The sequence below is a fragment of the Pantherophis guttatus genome, chromosome 3, assembly GCF_059756535.1.
Source record: "Pantherophis guttatus breed Tessera chromosome 3, ASM5975653v1, whole genome shotgun sequence".
Lineage (NCBI taxonomy): Eukaryota > Metazoa > Chordata > Lepidosauria > Squamata > Colubridae > Pantherophis > Pantherophis guttatus.
Genome location: NC_142065.1, coordinates 93,690,908 through 93,707,155, shown reverse-complemented (window position 1 = coordinate 93,707,155; position 16,248 = coordinate 93,690,908). Strand labels below are relative to the sequence as shown.

At 38.5% G+C, this 16,248-nt stretch overlaps 1 protein-coding gene across 1 annotated transcript in view; it reads right to left on the bottom strand.

Annotated features, from left to right (window-relative positions):
- LOC148114674 (complement factor H-related protein 5-like) overlaps positions 1–12,850 on the bottom strand; it is an 89,597-nt gene extending 76,747 nt beyond the window's left edge. Inside the window, exons 1-5 of the mRNA XM_087890053.1 lie at positions 12,650–12,850; positions 9,431–9,604; positions 6,622–6,810; positions 4,120–4,302; positions 3,645–3,851 (exon numbers count right to left, since the gene is read on the bottom strand). Of these exons, the coding sequence (XP_087746179.1) occupies positions 3,645–3,851; positions 4,120–4,302; positions 6,622–6,810; positions 9,431–9,604; positions 12,650–12,713 (817 nt within the window). The 5' untranslated portion in view covers positions 12,714–12,850. The remainder of the gene's footprint in view (positions 1–3,644; positions 3,852–4,119; positions 4,303–6,621; positions 6,811–9,430; positions 9,605–12,649) is intronic.
- Positions 12,851–16,248: the final 3,398 nt, after the last annotated feature.

Below are 16,248 nucleotides of genomic sequence, written 5' to 3'. Positions count from 1 at the left end.
CAGTGGTTCCACTTCTGCCTGACGTTGTCGATCATGGCGACAAAGGAAAGAGGTCAGGCTTTCAAAGGCTGTGATGGAGCCCGCAGGGCTTGTTCCTAGTCCCATTTATGTTCAAATTCTGTTCAGAATTAGAAGCGGCCCTCTATCTATAATGATAACTCTGAGGTAGAGTATCACCAACAACAATTCAGTTACTGTGGCAATGGATGCATTGCTAGAAGATTTGAAGATTGGGGCAGATTTCCTGGAGAAAATCAATCTATGTGATTTCTGAGAGTGGATACCGCCTTCTTGGCATGTAATTAAACAATTAATTAGCTCCTCCTGGCATTGCCCCAGGGATACCATCAAAACATCAACTGGTCTAGAATTCAATATCTGTATGCTCAATATATACTCTTAGATCTGCTACATTACATCATTGCTGCAAAAGTTGCAGTGGCTACCAATGTCCCTCTGGTCATGATTACTTATTTATAGCTTGAGTATGGGGCATCTATGACATTGAGTTTTCCAGATGACCATGGTTTGTCTAACCTGGATTGCAAGAGTCCCCAACTTTCAGTTAGTCAGGGAGTGATATCACATCTTCTCCTTGCAGCTCCCCTCCTTAGGAACAGCTGCCCTAAGTAGAGAATGGCAGTCACTCTCCTGGTTTTCTTGAAGCTAGTAGTGAGTGTAGGACCACAGAGATTTAGGTCTACATGTGTGCATTTTTCTTATGATTTATTCTTAGTCATTATGTTATTGAATTTTTTTTTTAAATTTGATTTATATGCCGCCCTTCTCCGGAGACTCAGGGCTAAGCAATGTGCTAAGCAATAGCCTTCATCCTTTTGTACATTTATACAAAGTCAGCTTATTGCCCCCACAACTGGGTCCTCAATTTACCTATCTTAAAAAGGATGGAAGGCTGAGTCAACCTTGAGCCTGGCGAGATTCGAACCTGCAGTAATTGCAGGCCGCTGGTCTTAATAACAGGATGCTTTAGACCACTGTACTACCAAGGCTCTATTTTTAAAATTTAAAATTTTTGATTATTTTATTGCTATTTTAATATCTGTAAACTGCCTAGAATCCATAAGAATCAACATGGTACAGAAATAACATGCATGAATAAACAAAGAAACATCTCCATGAAGTTCTTCTAATGCCTGTGGTGGAATAACTGGTTCTGGGAGAGGTTGGGCCACTAAAATTGTGAGTTGTCTTTCACTAGACATCCCCATATCTGCTAGTGCTAAAATTAGAAGCACAGCAATATTTCCCCCCACTAATTAAAGAATTCCCTATAGTCTTGTTAGAAATGGAGTTGGAATTTCTATTGGTATTGATATTTAGATTTTGGTATGGTAATCTATATAAATAAAAATGTAAATGTCCGTTTGTACATAACCGCACATCTCCTAAAGTTCTTCTCTGATTGCTTTCAAATTTTGACACAACGTTGCATTCGACTACGGGCATGTTTTTCTATACCTATATTATATACATGTCACACCTGTGACAGGTAAAAACATGAAAAACTTTGGAAAACATTGAAAGACAGCGCCATCTGCTGGACATAAAACCAATATGGCAGCCTCCCAGCCCTGATTACGCTCAACAGATTTCTGCTCCTTATATTTAGACTCTCCATATTGCTTCCAAGAAACTGCGCATTTGGAAGGCAGAGATGCCCGAGGGCCATATCCTGCCACCAGGCTCGGCAGGTAGGCAGCTGGCTCCCCACCAGGAAGCCCTCACAGCTGGCACTTCTAGGGCTGGCCGGGACCTGCCCGAGCCTGGCTCTGACCTCCCCATCCCCCGGCCACCCCGCAAACTAGCCTCGCCCGCTGCTGCTGCCCATCCCTCTCGCCAGCCGCTCTCGGGGCTCCCTCCAAAGAACACCTGGCAACCAGGCTGCCTGGGTCCACTAAGCAGGAACCCTCCATCCCTCACCTGGCTCGAATCATGTCTGGCCCAACGCTACCACAGGCCCCGAGGTCAGAAAGACCAGCCGCTAACTGGCGCTATGCGAATCCGGTCGGTGAGTGGGAGATGGAGGCAAGTGGAGCCTCGGGGTCACTTTTGACCAGTGCTGTCTTTGATTCCCAGGTGGGTGCTCTGGCAGTTCATGGAGCCTACATGAAAATTTCGGCCTCTGGCAGAAAAGGGGCTCCGGGGAGGCTTCGGGGGCGGAAATGGCCAGGAGGGAGAATGGCCGGCCCTCCTTCATTTTGCCTGGAAGAGGGGGGGATTTAATCATTCCCCTGCCCTTGGCAGGTGGGGGAGGAGAACTGCGCAGCAGGAATCCAGTGGAGTGTACATGGCTCCTGGCTTTGCCACTTTCTTCCTTCGGGCGGAAGCCCCAAAACAGCCTCCAACCCCTGCCGCACCCCTTCCCTCCCTCCCTTCCCTTCCCTTCCCTGCTATGTGTCTCCCCATCGAGCCCTCAGAGAGCATCTGTGTAGGGAGGATGAAGGGGGCCCCCAAGATTCTGCTCTAGTGCGGAGAGCTGTGAAGGCCTGGCCTGAAAAGGTAAGGGTGATGGCGGGGGATACAGAAGAGGCTGGGCCAGAGACAGAGATAAACAGAGAAAGAGGGAGAGAGAGAGAGATAGAGAAATACAGAGAGACGGGGAGAGAGAGAGACACACATACAGAGATACAGAGAGAGAGGGTGGGACAGAGAAAGAGACAGAGAGAGATACAGAGAGAGAGGGGAGAGAGAGAGAGACATAGAGATACAGAGAGAGGGAGAGAGAGACACACATAGAGAGATACAGACAGGGAGAGAGAGAGACATAGAAAGATAAAGGGGGGGAGACAGAGAGGGAGGAATTTGTGGTTCCCATTGTTTTTTAGCAACCGGTTCTCTGCCCTAATCATCAGGGGCTGTCATGTGACTGATGAAAGTGAGTGACGTCGAATGGGCCATGCCCACCAAATGTTCATGGAGAGTTTGGAACTTCAGCCTCACTCTTTTAGCCCAGCAGAAGCACCAAACTGGGCCACAGCAACACGTGGCCAAGTACAGCTAGTAGTTTATAAATTCTTTAAAAATGGAAACAATAGCTCAGCTATGGAGTCTATCATCAGCAAAAGCAATTACTGTATCTTTTAATGATATAAAAATATTGACATGCAGATAAGTAGTGGTTTTCACATACCTTCGCTACTGGTTCAGAACTGTGAACTTGTTTCGCTCACGTGCGGTGCTTCTGCGCATGCACAGAGCATCCATGATGACGTCTGGGTGGGTGGAACCGGGGTGAAGCGGTAGAAACCCACCACTGGTGCAGATTACCCCTACATTGATGATACAACAGACCTTTGGGGGAGGATCTGAAGAGTGCAGTTTTTGCACTAACTTGGCCATTAAACCACCAATGGATGTGTCTTTCATTGCACCACTCCTCTTCAGCAATCTGAAATTTTTCACATTGTCCTATTTCAATTACATCCCAATAATTTCCAATGGGCCTTTTCAGAATAGAAAAATGTAGCCCAGCTGGGAATGCATCAAGATGGGATAAAAATTACCAGTAAAACACATAAATAATTGCAGCTTATTTTAGCTCTAATCATAAATAGACTCAAACCGAAGTGTTTTGGCCCTGGATTGGTGATAGCAGAATTGTAAAATTAAACTTTTTGAGTCACCTTTGCATTTAGGAATCACGGGTGGTGTCCCATCACACTGGATTACAAAAGCTGATTGGGAAGAATTTGCTTCCAGGACATATCCTGTTCTACAGGTCAGCTCAATGGAAAGACCACGTTGAACAAATATATTGTCAGGCACCTCTATTCCATCTTTAACTTCTATCTTCTGGCTTTCCAATTCAGTCCTGGAGATCACACAGGGATCTGAGGTGAAAAAGAAAGCAAATCCTATTCGAGAAGGCTGTCGGGATCGAAATGCATCATATTATCTTATTGCAAGATTTACCTAGATTTAGCTTTCATCTAGTAGCTACTTCACCCAAGTTAACAGAATTGAAATCGTATATAAAGGAGGGCTGCTGCAGGAAACATCAATTAAATCTTCTTTATATGAGAGAAAGAGAGAAAGCCATTATTCTTAATTATTAGAAATGCTCATAAAAATTAGATGAAGACTTTCTTTTCCGCTTACCAAGGCAAATGGGTACTTTTGTCCAGGTCCCATCATCACAAAAAGATATTTTTTGGCCTTCCATGGCATAATAACTTTGGCATTTGAATTCTACTGAAGAGCCAGATTTGTACTGCTTCTCAGATAAAGTAGTAATGTCTCCGTTCTCAGTTCTTGGTGGACCACTGCAATTTTGCCCTCTTTCTATCAAATATGAAAGCATGAAGATGAATAAATAAATAAACTTAGAATTTCTTCTCTAAGAATTAACAGGTTAAACTGATCTAAATAATTTAAATGTGTGTGTGTATATGTGTGTGTGTAATGTGTGTGTATGTATGTATGTAATTTATATAATACACACACACCCCTTATATGTATTATATAATTCCAAATTATACTTAAACAAAATCTGTCATTATTATGGAATCTATGACAAAATTTTACAATATCAATTTTTCTTTACAGAAAAGAATGGTCTTTCTAAAAATTGATGTTATACATATCCACTTCTTGATATTTAAAGTAATAGCAGTTTTCCAAACTTTCTTGGCTACGCATGATATAACCCCAAGTTCCTAAGAAAGTATTAGATGCCTTCATTTTAGAATGTAATTCAAAATAGTAAAATAGCATTCACATCTTTAACATGAAAACATTTGCATATACAGTATTTCTATTTATTTATTTATTTATTTATTTATTTATTTATTTATTTATTTATTTAATCAAATTTATATGCCTCCCTTAGCCCAAAGGACTCCGGGCGGCTCACAAAAATAAAATAATCGCACAATAAAATAATAAATTAATTTTAGTTAATTAAAATACTCCAATTAAAACCCTTAGAAAAACTAAAAAACTCCCAGCAGATCAGGCGATTTATTACAAGATTCTTCCAAAAGAAAACCAAAATTGGCCGTGATCAAATCAAATTAATTGATGTGCCCTTACCTTTCTTACACCAGCAACAAAGAAAATCTATTTCAGCTACAATCAGAAATCGTCCTGAAATAGTCTTTCAGATGTTCCACTAAGCTCAGAAGAAAATCCTTTCATAAATTCATTTCAAACTCAAGTTACACTTAACACAAACACTTATCATGTTTTAAAGTCTTAAATAAATTGATACTCCATTATCAAATATTTCAAGTCTTCATCCCATAAATCAGAAATATCAGCATTTTCAACTTTAAAGGTATTTTAAAATTTCTGATATGTTTCAAATTCAATTTGATTAACAATAAAATATGATTAAATTGATTATATTGACACTGTTAAATTTTGGGGCAGGAAATTGAAGCTGAAACTGTTGACATTCCTTAAAATAATAATTATAAAGAAATTGGTTTAACATTATTATACATTCTGTCCAACTTTTCAAATAAAATCAGGTACAACCTATTAGAACAATCTCTCTCTCCCTCCCTCTCCCTCCCTCCCTCCCTCCCTCTCTCTCTCTCTCTCTCTCTCTCTCTCTCTCTCTTGTTTTGCTATAAGTTAAAATACTTTTTGCTTTATATTGACTCAGATAACTGCCAAGATCTCTACAGAAATATATGAAGTAATGGTATGTGGGAATGACCTTGGGAGAAAAGGGGAAGAAATGCAACCAAGGGAACCATCAGTTTAAAAGGCAACTCAGTCCATGCCAGGAATAGACAGGGCAAGAGGTTCAGAAGAGACCCTCCCAGTTTCATGGGCTCTAAAAGGCACAGGACGAAGGAATGTACTTTTGGATTGCAAGATTCTGTTAAAGTAACCCTACCTTAACAGTAGAATTAGCTCATCTGATGGTACATCCTCTATGATCTACTTTGCAAGGCTGACACATAATCATGTTCTAATAAAGACTGTAAAGGTCTTTCATTTAAATTATTACACATAGATATGATTAAATAACTGAATAGTAATATCAGTGTTGTATTATCGCTCATTCTGTTGGATCTGTAATTGTATCTGTTCTATTGTATATTCTATTGCATTTGTAATTCTCATACCATCATATGTAGATATTTTAAACTTTATGTTGCTGTCTCACTTGCTTTAAACAACATGCTAACAATTTACCTCTTAATTCATGAAGCACCCAATATTTTAATTTTAAACTCTTCAACTTGATCAGCATAAAAATAATCCATTAGCTCTGTGAGCATAGCACAGTATACTTTCTATTTATAGGCTAATTTAACCATCAAATACTTTCCAAGTTAAATTCTCTTTTAATAATATGACATCAACATATTTTGATACAACCTTTGCAATTTGTGATACAAATTCCTACCAATATTATGCATATTTTCAACTACAAGGAAACATAATTCTTAACTGAAGTTCAATTAAGACTGAACCTTAGAGACAATTTATATGTTTGGGGAATTGCCAGAACATCTTTCTCCTATCTGATGTGCTTCAAATTTTTTAAAATTTAGATTACACTAGTAAAATTCTAAGCCAAGATGTGAGAGAGTTCAGTGAAGATTAAATCACTGACAGAATCCATGATACTGACAGCATGCTTACCAGAGATACATAAAGGCAACTCCATGTAACCGTCAACACACTTTCTGACTGATGGAACCACAATGACATATCCTTCATTACATTGAAATTGCAGGCTATGATTACTCTGAATAAGTTGAGCTTTTCTTTGACTCCCAAATACAAACAAGTTTTTTGTTGCTAGCTGTTGCCTTGTGATACTGCAGGGTGCTAAAAATAAAACAGAAAAGAAAAGAAAATAGATCTTCTCAAGGGAGATAATTGTCCATTGGTTTCTCCTCTATTCCACCCTAAGAAAATAAGACAGATTTACAAGTCGCAATGGATAATTCTAGGCCAAATACAAATAAACCAAGTTAGATCACAGTATTAATGATAAACAAGTTATGATTCTGCTATAGTTTTTAGACCTATGCTAGAGGACTGGCTTGTAGAAGCATGCCAAATGGATGTTGTTCTGTTTGTTTTAAGTTAAGAACAGACAGCGCAATTCAGAATGTTCTGCAAAGATGTCTTGAGTTAACCGAGTTGTAATGGGACAATTTCTAGTTTTGTCTTTTTGCTCACATTAATGAGATTATTGTTATTAATAGTGGGGCAAGTCAATATCCTATCAGTCAATGTTCTTCTACCCATTTAACATTTCCAGCATTACAGGTTAGATAGACAATACTTTTAAAGCATTCTTTTAGCTCTCCAGTAAATATTATAATGCCCCTTATTGAATTGTGATGTCATTGTTTAGTTGCTAAGTCATGTCTTACTCTTCACAACCGCATAGACCATAGCAAACCAGCACCCTATCCTTAATTGTCTCCTGGAGTTTGCCCAAATTCATGTTCATTGATCAATGACACTATCTATCCACCTCATCCTCTGCTGTCCCCTTGTCCTTTTGCCTTCAATCGTTCTCAACATCAGGGTCTTTGCCCTGCTTCATTTGTAACTTCATGGGCAAACTTCTTATTGCTATTATTTCGGTTATCTTGATTTCCTATTTTTTGAATTCCAATCCACTATGATGAAAATGACATCTTTTTTTGGTGTTAGTTCTATAAGGTATGGTAGATCTTCAGCCTTTATAGCACGGGTGTCAAACTTAAGGCCCGCGGGCCAGATCCAGCCGATGGGGTGCTTAAACCTGGCCCATGGGACTGGCCTGGAAATAGCAAAGAACTGGCCCGCAGTGCCTCTGCTGGCTAAAAATGGACTGCATGGAGGCCCCACAAGCCCCCCGTGTAGCCTGTTTTTGGCCTCCCTGGCCTCCAGCAGCACTCTGCCAGCCAAAAATGTGCTGGGGGGGCATGCACCCCCCACAACCTATTTTGGCCAACAAAGTGCTGCAGGAGAAGTCCATCCCATCTCCCCCACTTCCCACCCACCCCTTGCTGGCCCGCAGAAAACTACAATGCTGATCTGGCCCTCAAAGAAATCCAGTTTGACACCCTGCTCTATAGCGTCAGTGTTTGGGGCATAGATTTGAATTACTATGATGTTGAATGCTTTGCCTTGAATTCTAACCAAGATCGTTCTGTAATTTTTGAGATTATATCTCTGTATTGTTTTTCCATTAAAATTGCTGATTCTCATCCGCTTTAATTGCACTGATTTCCAAGATGTTGCTTTCAATCTTCCCATTTCATGTTCAACCAGAACCATGTTACTTTGATTCACAGATCTTACACTCCAGATTCCTATGGAATATTGTTCTTACAGCACTGGACTTTCTTTTCACCACCAGACACATCCACAGCTAAGTGTCATTTCAGCTTTGGCCCAGCTGCTTCATTCTTTCTTGTGCCACTTGCAATTGCCCTCCTCTCTTCCCCAGTAGCATATTGGACACAATCCAACCGGAAGAGCTCAACTACCAGCATCATATTGTTTAGCCTTTTGATACTGTTCATGTGGTTTTATTGGCAAGGATACCAGAGTGGGTGGCAATTTCCTTCTCAAGTAGACCACATTTTGGCAGAACTCTCCTATGACCTGTCCATCTTGGGTGACCCCACAAGGCTTAGCTCATAGCTTTTGAGCTTTACAAGCCGCTTTGCCATGACATGGCAGTAATTCATGAAGGGGTTTGTTGAATTAATGACATCCTAATATTCATAACAAGCATAAGAAATAACTTTGGGGAACTGGAGGAAAAGTCACTACCAAGGCACCAGTCAGATAAAAGAAATCTGAGTCCTGGCCAGAAATGTTTCAGTGAAGTATTTTGTCCTCTGAATAACCTCTTGACAAACTGTGCTGAATTGTCTGAGCTTTTGTTATTTCCTAGACAGTTTTTGCACAAAGGATGTAAGAATGTGATGATTTACCCAACTGTACCAGCTACAAGGATGATGGGATCTAGTTTTGTATTATTAATAGAGATGGAACGATCATGGAGGAAACTGAGTAAATATTCTGAATAAATTGTAATTACTAGACTGAAAAGTTTTCCTTCTACAGCATTCTAGCTGGCTGAATTCCATAGCAAAAGAATTCACTTTCCTATTTTATTAACCACTGAGTCTGTTACCAGATGTAACTGTATCCCGCAGTTACTCAGCATCCTTGAATAAGCTTCCAATTGAATATCATTTAGTTATATCCACTATTTTGCTTGCTCATTCAACAGTTTGGAACAGTTTAATTTTTTTTTTAGCTTTCAAATGGAAGAAGATGACACCAGCACAGTTTGTATCTTCAGAGGGAAAACCTGGATGCAAATTCAATCCAATTCTCAAAGAATTTGGCAGCTACAATTCTTCTCCTACTGGATGAATTCAGCATTTTCTCCCAGGTCTACACTAGTAAAAAAAAAAAAAGCATGATGCCTTACCCAAGCATTTTGGTAGATGAGGTGTCCATTTTTGTCCCTTACATTGAATCCATTCAGGTCCTTCCAAGACATAGCTAGGGTTGCACCTGTATTGCACTCGGTCATTTTCCAGATACTTGGCTTTCTCAGCACTCACAATTTCCCCAAAGTCAATCTCATCTGGTTCTTCACATGCTGAAATTATATTTACATAAAATTATCTTATTTGCTTAGACAAGCTCACTTTTTCTATTTACTCTCATGAACTTCCCATGAACTGGAGATAACAAACCCAAGTTAGATAATTATTTCCCACTTTTGTCTTAACTAAGAAACCAATGCTTGCTGGACACTTAACTATAAGTAATCCTCAATTTAGTGATCATTTGAAATGCCAAGGAACTTAGTTGTGGAGTGCTTATGATCCAGATTCAAAATGTCAACACTCACCCCCTGCTTCAGTCAGATGAGTACACTTTGGTGTTGGTTTCAATTCAAGGTGTTGGTTATTAACTTTGAAAGCCGTACATGGCTCAGCGCCAGGCTATCTTCGAGACCGCCTTCTACCGCATAGCTCCCAGTGACTGATAAGATCCCACAGAGTTGGTCTCCTTCGGGTCCCGTCAGCTAAATAGTGCTGGCTGGCGGGCCCGCAGGGGAGGTCCTTCTCTGTCGCTGCCCCAGCTCTCTGGAATCAGTTACCTCCTGAGATCTGGACTGCCCCCACCCTATTGGCCTTCTGGAAAGTGGTGAAGACCTGGCTTTTCCAGCAGGCCTGGAGCTGTTGATCTCGCTGTTGCAATCTTGCGAGATCCAGCCATGAATTGTGTGCATGGGCTTTTAATGTTTTTAAAATGTTTTTATAATGTTTTTAAATAATTTTTCTATGTTCCTTGTTCGCATTATTTTTGCTGTAAGCCACCCAGAGTCCCTTGGGAGTTGGGCGGCATAGAAATGGAATAAATTAAATTAAATTAAATTAAATTAAATTAAATTAAATTAAATTAAATTAAATTAAATTAAATTAAATTAAATTAAATTAAATTAAATTAAATTAAATTAAATTAAATTAAATTAAATTAAATTAAATTAAATTAAATTAAATTAAATTATTAAATTAAATTAAATTAAATTAAATTGGTGCTGGGCAACTGGGTTGTATTTACAGCCAATTGAAGCATCCCGTATACACATGACCCTGTTTTATGACAGTTTTGCTGAAAACCTAAGTAAGTAAAAAGCATTTACTTCTGGTTTACTGCAAAACCACACCAATGGCGAACCACTGGTATACTTAAGAAATACATATTCACTTAATGACTGTGATAATTCATTTAATGGCCACCACAAAAATATTTATAAAATCTAGTCACTCTCATGACTGATCCACTTTATGATCATAACATGTTGCATAACTGTGATGGAAAGTCTCCATTAAGATATAACTCAAGGACTGCCTGTAATATGTAACCTTCCCTTGCTGAAGCGTAACCTAAGCAACTCTGTGGATGGGGAGATAGAGAGAGGTTGAAGGGCTAGCAAACTTGCCCCCCCCCAAAGCAACTTCTTTGTAAGTTTTTCTTTGGAATTTCCTCCTTGCCGGTACTTACCGTGGCTAAACATGGGTGGTCCTGAAGGAATCTTTCTGATATTGTACATATTAGATTTTCAACAATAAATTTTTGTTAATTGTAATCACCCTCTCATCTTTCCCTATATACTTCCTCAGCAATATCTGACTCAAAAATGTTAAAGCTGGCAACAGTTCTTTCCCCAGAGAAATAAATCCATTTCTTATTATTAATTTTTCAATGTCTATTACCTATAGTTTCTTTCTTTTTATCAAGTTTAAATGGTGCCAGCTGAGAATTTATTCTATAGGCTATAATTCTCTCACCTTGTTCTTCCCTTCCCTTTCCTTATCTTTTTTAGAGATAGAGCATAGTAGAATACAATTGTGAGATATTGAGGGGCAGAGAGGGGGGAGGGAGAGGGAGGGAGAGAGTTTATACAGTGTAGAGAGCACAAATATTCATTCAAAACAGCAATGGCGGGCAGAAGCAGGGAAGAAAATAATTGTAGAATATCTCTAACCCTTCAGCTATCGAATTTGAAAGTAACAGCTTGATACGAGATGGCAATCATTACCTATTGTACAAATGGTTTATTAATTTTACAATTATTGGGAAAGGAACACCTTCTGCGATCTACGTTTACAGGGTCAATACTTTTCTTACTTTTCCCCCTACATAAGAAACATAAATCAATTGATTAAAAAAGGGAAAAGAAGAAAGCCCGGCCCAGGCAACTGTCAGGCAACCAAAAACAGTGATAAATAATTAATTATTTATTTAATTATTATTTGCTCAAAGGTTCAATTAGTGTGAATGTAAGCAAATGTAATCTTAGCTTCAATGTCTTGAGATGTGAATATTTCCCTCTTTTTCTTCATATCATCACTGTGAATTAAGATATATACTAATTACTTTTGTATGTATCCTGATGCAAACACAACTGAAATACATCTCTAAAATTTCAAACTTCTGACTTGTCTCCTTGGAACAGGTTATGGTTCCTAGATGATCAATGTTTTTATGCATGTATCATGTACTATAGGGGCAGCCCGAGGCATAATGGAGGCTCTCATAAAATCACCTCATCTAGAAGGAAGACGAGAGAAAAATTGGGGGGGAAATGTAGATTCGTACTGACAGCATGTACTTAGTTAAATTATGGTAGAAATATGGTAGATATATAAATTATATTTATATAATATAAATATATACAATTTTACAAATTTTATAAATAAATAAAATAAATAAATATTTCATTTTTACATCTGTTCATTTCAACTTTTGAGGATCTTTTTTGTTTATAAGCAAAATAAACCATTAAACATAAAGTAGCATTATTAGACATAGTTATCATTTGGTTATCATCCTATCCTCTTTTTTATTAACTGAAGCAAAGTCCCTCACAACAGGTGTGAATTTACAATACTGATGCAAGGTATTTTGCTATACACAAATCAGTTGCTCAAAAATCTTGCATTTAAGAAGGGGATTAGAATTATACTGTAAGTCTATGATATCCTTAAAGAATCTGCCATTACAAATTTCCAGAAAGCCACAGGTGGAAAATGGAACTCTTTGCTTTTGCTAAAAGAAATTGCTTCTTTGATGAACGCAGCAGAAGCTGCTTTCCTTAGTAACCCCTTGATTTCTTTTCTTCTTAACTTACCATTTTGAGAAGAGCCGCCTGGCCAGAGAAGAACAGCAGCAACCAAGAGTAGCCAGCTCTTCATAGCTGTTCAGGCAATGTCTGAACTACCAAACCTCAGTTCGGCAATTTGGCAATCTCAGTGGATTTCTCCCAACTACTACCATCCCTTCCTCATTTTATATTTGTTTGTTGTCAAGGATTCTGGGAGAAGACAGTATTACGGGAATAAGAATATGATCTTGCCAAGAGCTAAGAGAGGATTCCACGAGAAATTTTTGAACTTTGTGTTGCAATGATTACCATAAACAAATAAAACAATACTTTGGCTTTTCAGGCAGTGCTTTCAATTCTTACGAAGGGAAAAAAAAACACCACTTGCATTCAAGAATCTGTCCAACGTCTTCAGCAGCAGCAGCTATCAGCAAAATTATTATACATGACATTTATGAATCTGACAGATCTATTTTGCATTTATGATGTATAGGAACCACACGTTGTAGATATCCAATATCTTTCTTTTTTTAAAAAAAACTGTAGTTTTACAATCTTCAGTCAAATACAGTTAATCATTGGCAATCCCATGGGAGACTGTACCCTTTGATACCTTTTTTTCCCCCTTCCCCCTCCGATTCTGGAGAGCTAGGGTTGGATTTAACTTTTACAAATATCTAGGAAGTCAAAATGATATCAACTCCCAGTGGATATAAGAACAGAGAAAATAAGAAAGATATTGCCTCCTTATCAGAAAGATACAAGATCTACCTTTTTCTTCTTACCTCATTTTTATACCTGTGTATAAGAGCTATAAAAACTTGGTTTTTACCAAGTTCCCTTCCCTCCTGAAAAAGGGAATTAAATCACTATAGCTCCCCTCACACAAAAGCTCACACAATAGTGTAAAGCACCCCCATCATCAGGGGTGGGTTCTACTTACCTTTACTACCAGTTCACAGTGGGGCCATGTGCCCTTCTGCGCATGTGCAGATGCATTTTGATGATGTTGGGTCGGTGGGCAGAGCCTCCCGCCGGTTTTACTACCAGTTCTATAAAACCGGTGCAAAGTAGGGGCAACCCACCACTGCCCATCATGGTCCCAAGCCAATTGTGTGAGACAAGTTTTGAGGTCAATCCAGAAGGCCTAGGGGGTGGGGTCATATATCATCTCCAGCAGCAAGATTGTAACCATGGCAAAGAAGGCTCTTTTCCTAGAACCTCTTAGTTGAAGTTCCTTGACTGATGGGTTCTATAGCATGCTACTTCTAGTAAATGGCTAAAATTATTCAAGTGACACAAAAATTGTAGACCATACTATCACTGAGCAATTCTTCCTTTTTAATAAATAATTATTGACACAATAACATACAATAAACTTTAAGAAGGTTTACAAGGCATTTTTAATATTAACATTGGTCCACACCTTAAAGACCTTTAGAAAAACAGCTAGGATCTCTCCTTGGCCCTTTTTTTGGTCAGGAAAACCTGAACCAGATGATTAATTTCTTATCACCATTTTATTTTCTTAGAAGGTGTAAATAGAATGTGTGTTTTTTCTTAGTATTTGTTGATGATTTTTTTCCGATGCTTCTTCTTGAGCATAGGGTTATACCAGGAGACATCCATGTTCCCTTCCAATTCTGTTATTCTGTTACATCTTTATATACTGTCTTTTTTCTTTATGATATTCTTAATATACTCTGTTTCCCTGAAAATAAGACATTCCCTAATAATAACCCCAATTGGGCTTTTGAGTGCATGTGCTAAAATAAGCCTCCTCCCAAAAATAAGCCCTCCCTGAAAATATTTAAATGCAGAGTTGGAAATCAGGTAAGACAGCAAGAGGAACCGCATCTTGCTCCATGCAACACAAAATAATAATAAGACCTCCCCAAAAATAAGGCCAAGCGCTTATTTTGGGGTTCAAAAAATATAAGACAGGGTCTTATTTTCAGGGAAACACAGTATTTTTTTCTGTTTCTGGTTCTTTTTTCATTCTTTTCTGCCATTCCTTTCTCTTTTTTTTAACTTTGTATCTTTAATGTATAAAGTTTAATAAAAATGGTGTGTTGTTTAATGATTACAATAAAAAGCAGACTGCAAATACAGCTGTTACTTGTCAACACAGGAGAACTGCCATTTCTTTCTTTTTTCAATATACATTTTCGGTTTTGAGTAGGCTGTCTGTTTAAGCCTAATAAACATCTGTATTGAGAGTGTCAAGACAGTATATTACAATAGGCTCGTAATTCTGCTATCTGATTTCTTTTTTTGCTTGGTTATATTAAAAGTACATTCAAAATCCTATTAATATAATGTAAAAGAAATAATCCCATTGCCTCTAAAATATTTTTCAAAAACCTGAAAAACAATTAATATTACTATTCATATAAACATTTTCTATTCACAATTTAAGAATACAATTCTGCTGTATGTTGCATATATATATAAATGAAGATGTGAGAAACCCATTCAATGCATTCTGCTAAGAGAAACCTGTTTACTGGCCATTGATTAGCTTTCCTCACACAATCTAGAAAACAGAACATTTTTTTAAAAAAAAATGTCCCTTATTTCCCTCCTCCCCTTCATGGATTACTGCCTTGTCGTGGCGAAGGGGCTAGTGTAACTCAATGAAACTATAAGCTATGCCCTGCAGGGCCACCCAAGATGGACAGGTCATAGCAGAGACCTCTGACAAAATGTGATCCACTGGAGAAGGAAATGGCAATCCACTCCAGTATCTTTGCCATGAAAACCCAATGGACAGTACCAAAAAGAAAGAAGATATGATGCCAGAGGATGATCCCCTTAGGTCAGAAGGTGTCCAATATGCTACTGGGGAGGAGCAGAGGACTAGTACTAGTAGCGCCAGAAAGAATGAAGCAACTGGGCAAAAGCCAAAAGGAATTCAGCTGTGGATGCATCTGGTGGTAAAAGGAAAGTCTGATGCTGCAAATATTTTTTCTCCATAGGATCCTGGAATGTAAGATCCATGAATCAAGGCAAACTAGACGTGGTCAAACAAGAGATAACAAGACTGAATATTGACATTTTAGGGATCAGCAAACTAAAATGGACAGGAATGGGTGAATTTAATTCAGATGACCATCAGGTATACTACTGCGGGCAAGAAACCCTCAGAAGAAATGGAGTAGCCTTCATGTTCAATAAAAGAATAGGAAAAGCAATACTGGGATACAATCCCCAAAATGACAGAATGATCTCAGTTCGAATCCAAGGCAAACTATTCAATATCACAGTAGTCCAAGTCTATGCCCCAACCACTGGTACTGAAGAGGATGAAATTGACCAGTTCTATGAAGCCCTACAGCACTTTATAGAATTATCACCAAAAAACCATGGTCAAAACAAACACTCTTTTCCAACAACCCAAGAGATGACTCTACACATGGACATCACCAGACGGTCAACACAGAAATCAGATTGACTATATGCTCTGCAGTCAAAGATGGAGAAGCTCTATACAGTCAGTAAAAACAACACCAGGAGTTGATTGTTGCAAAATGTAGGCTTAAATTGAAGAAAGTAGGGAAAAGCACTAAGCCACTCAGTCCTAAAGGAGATCAACCCTGACTGCTCTTTAGAAGGCCAGATCCTGA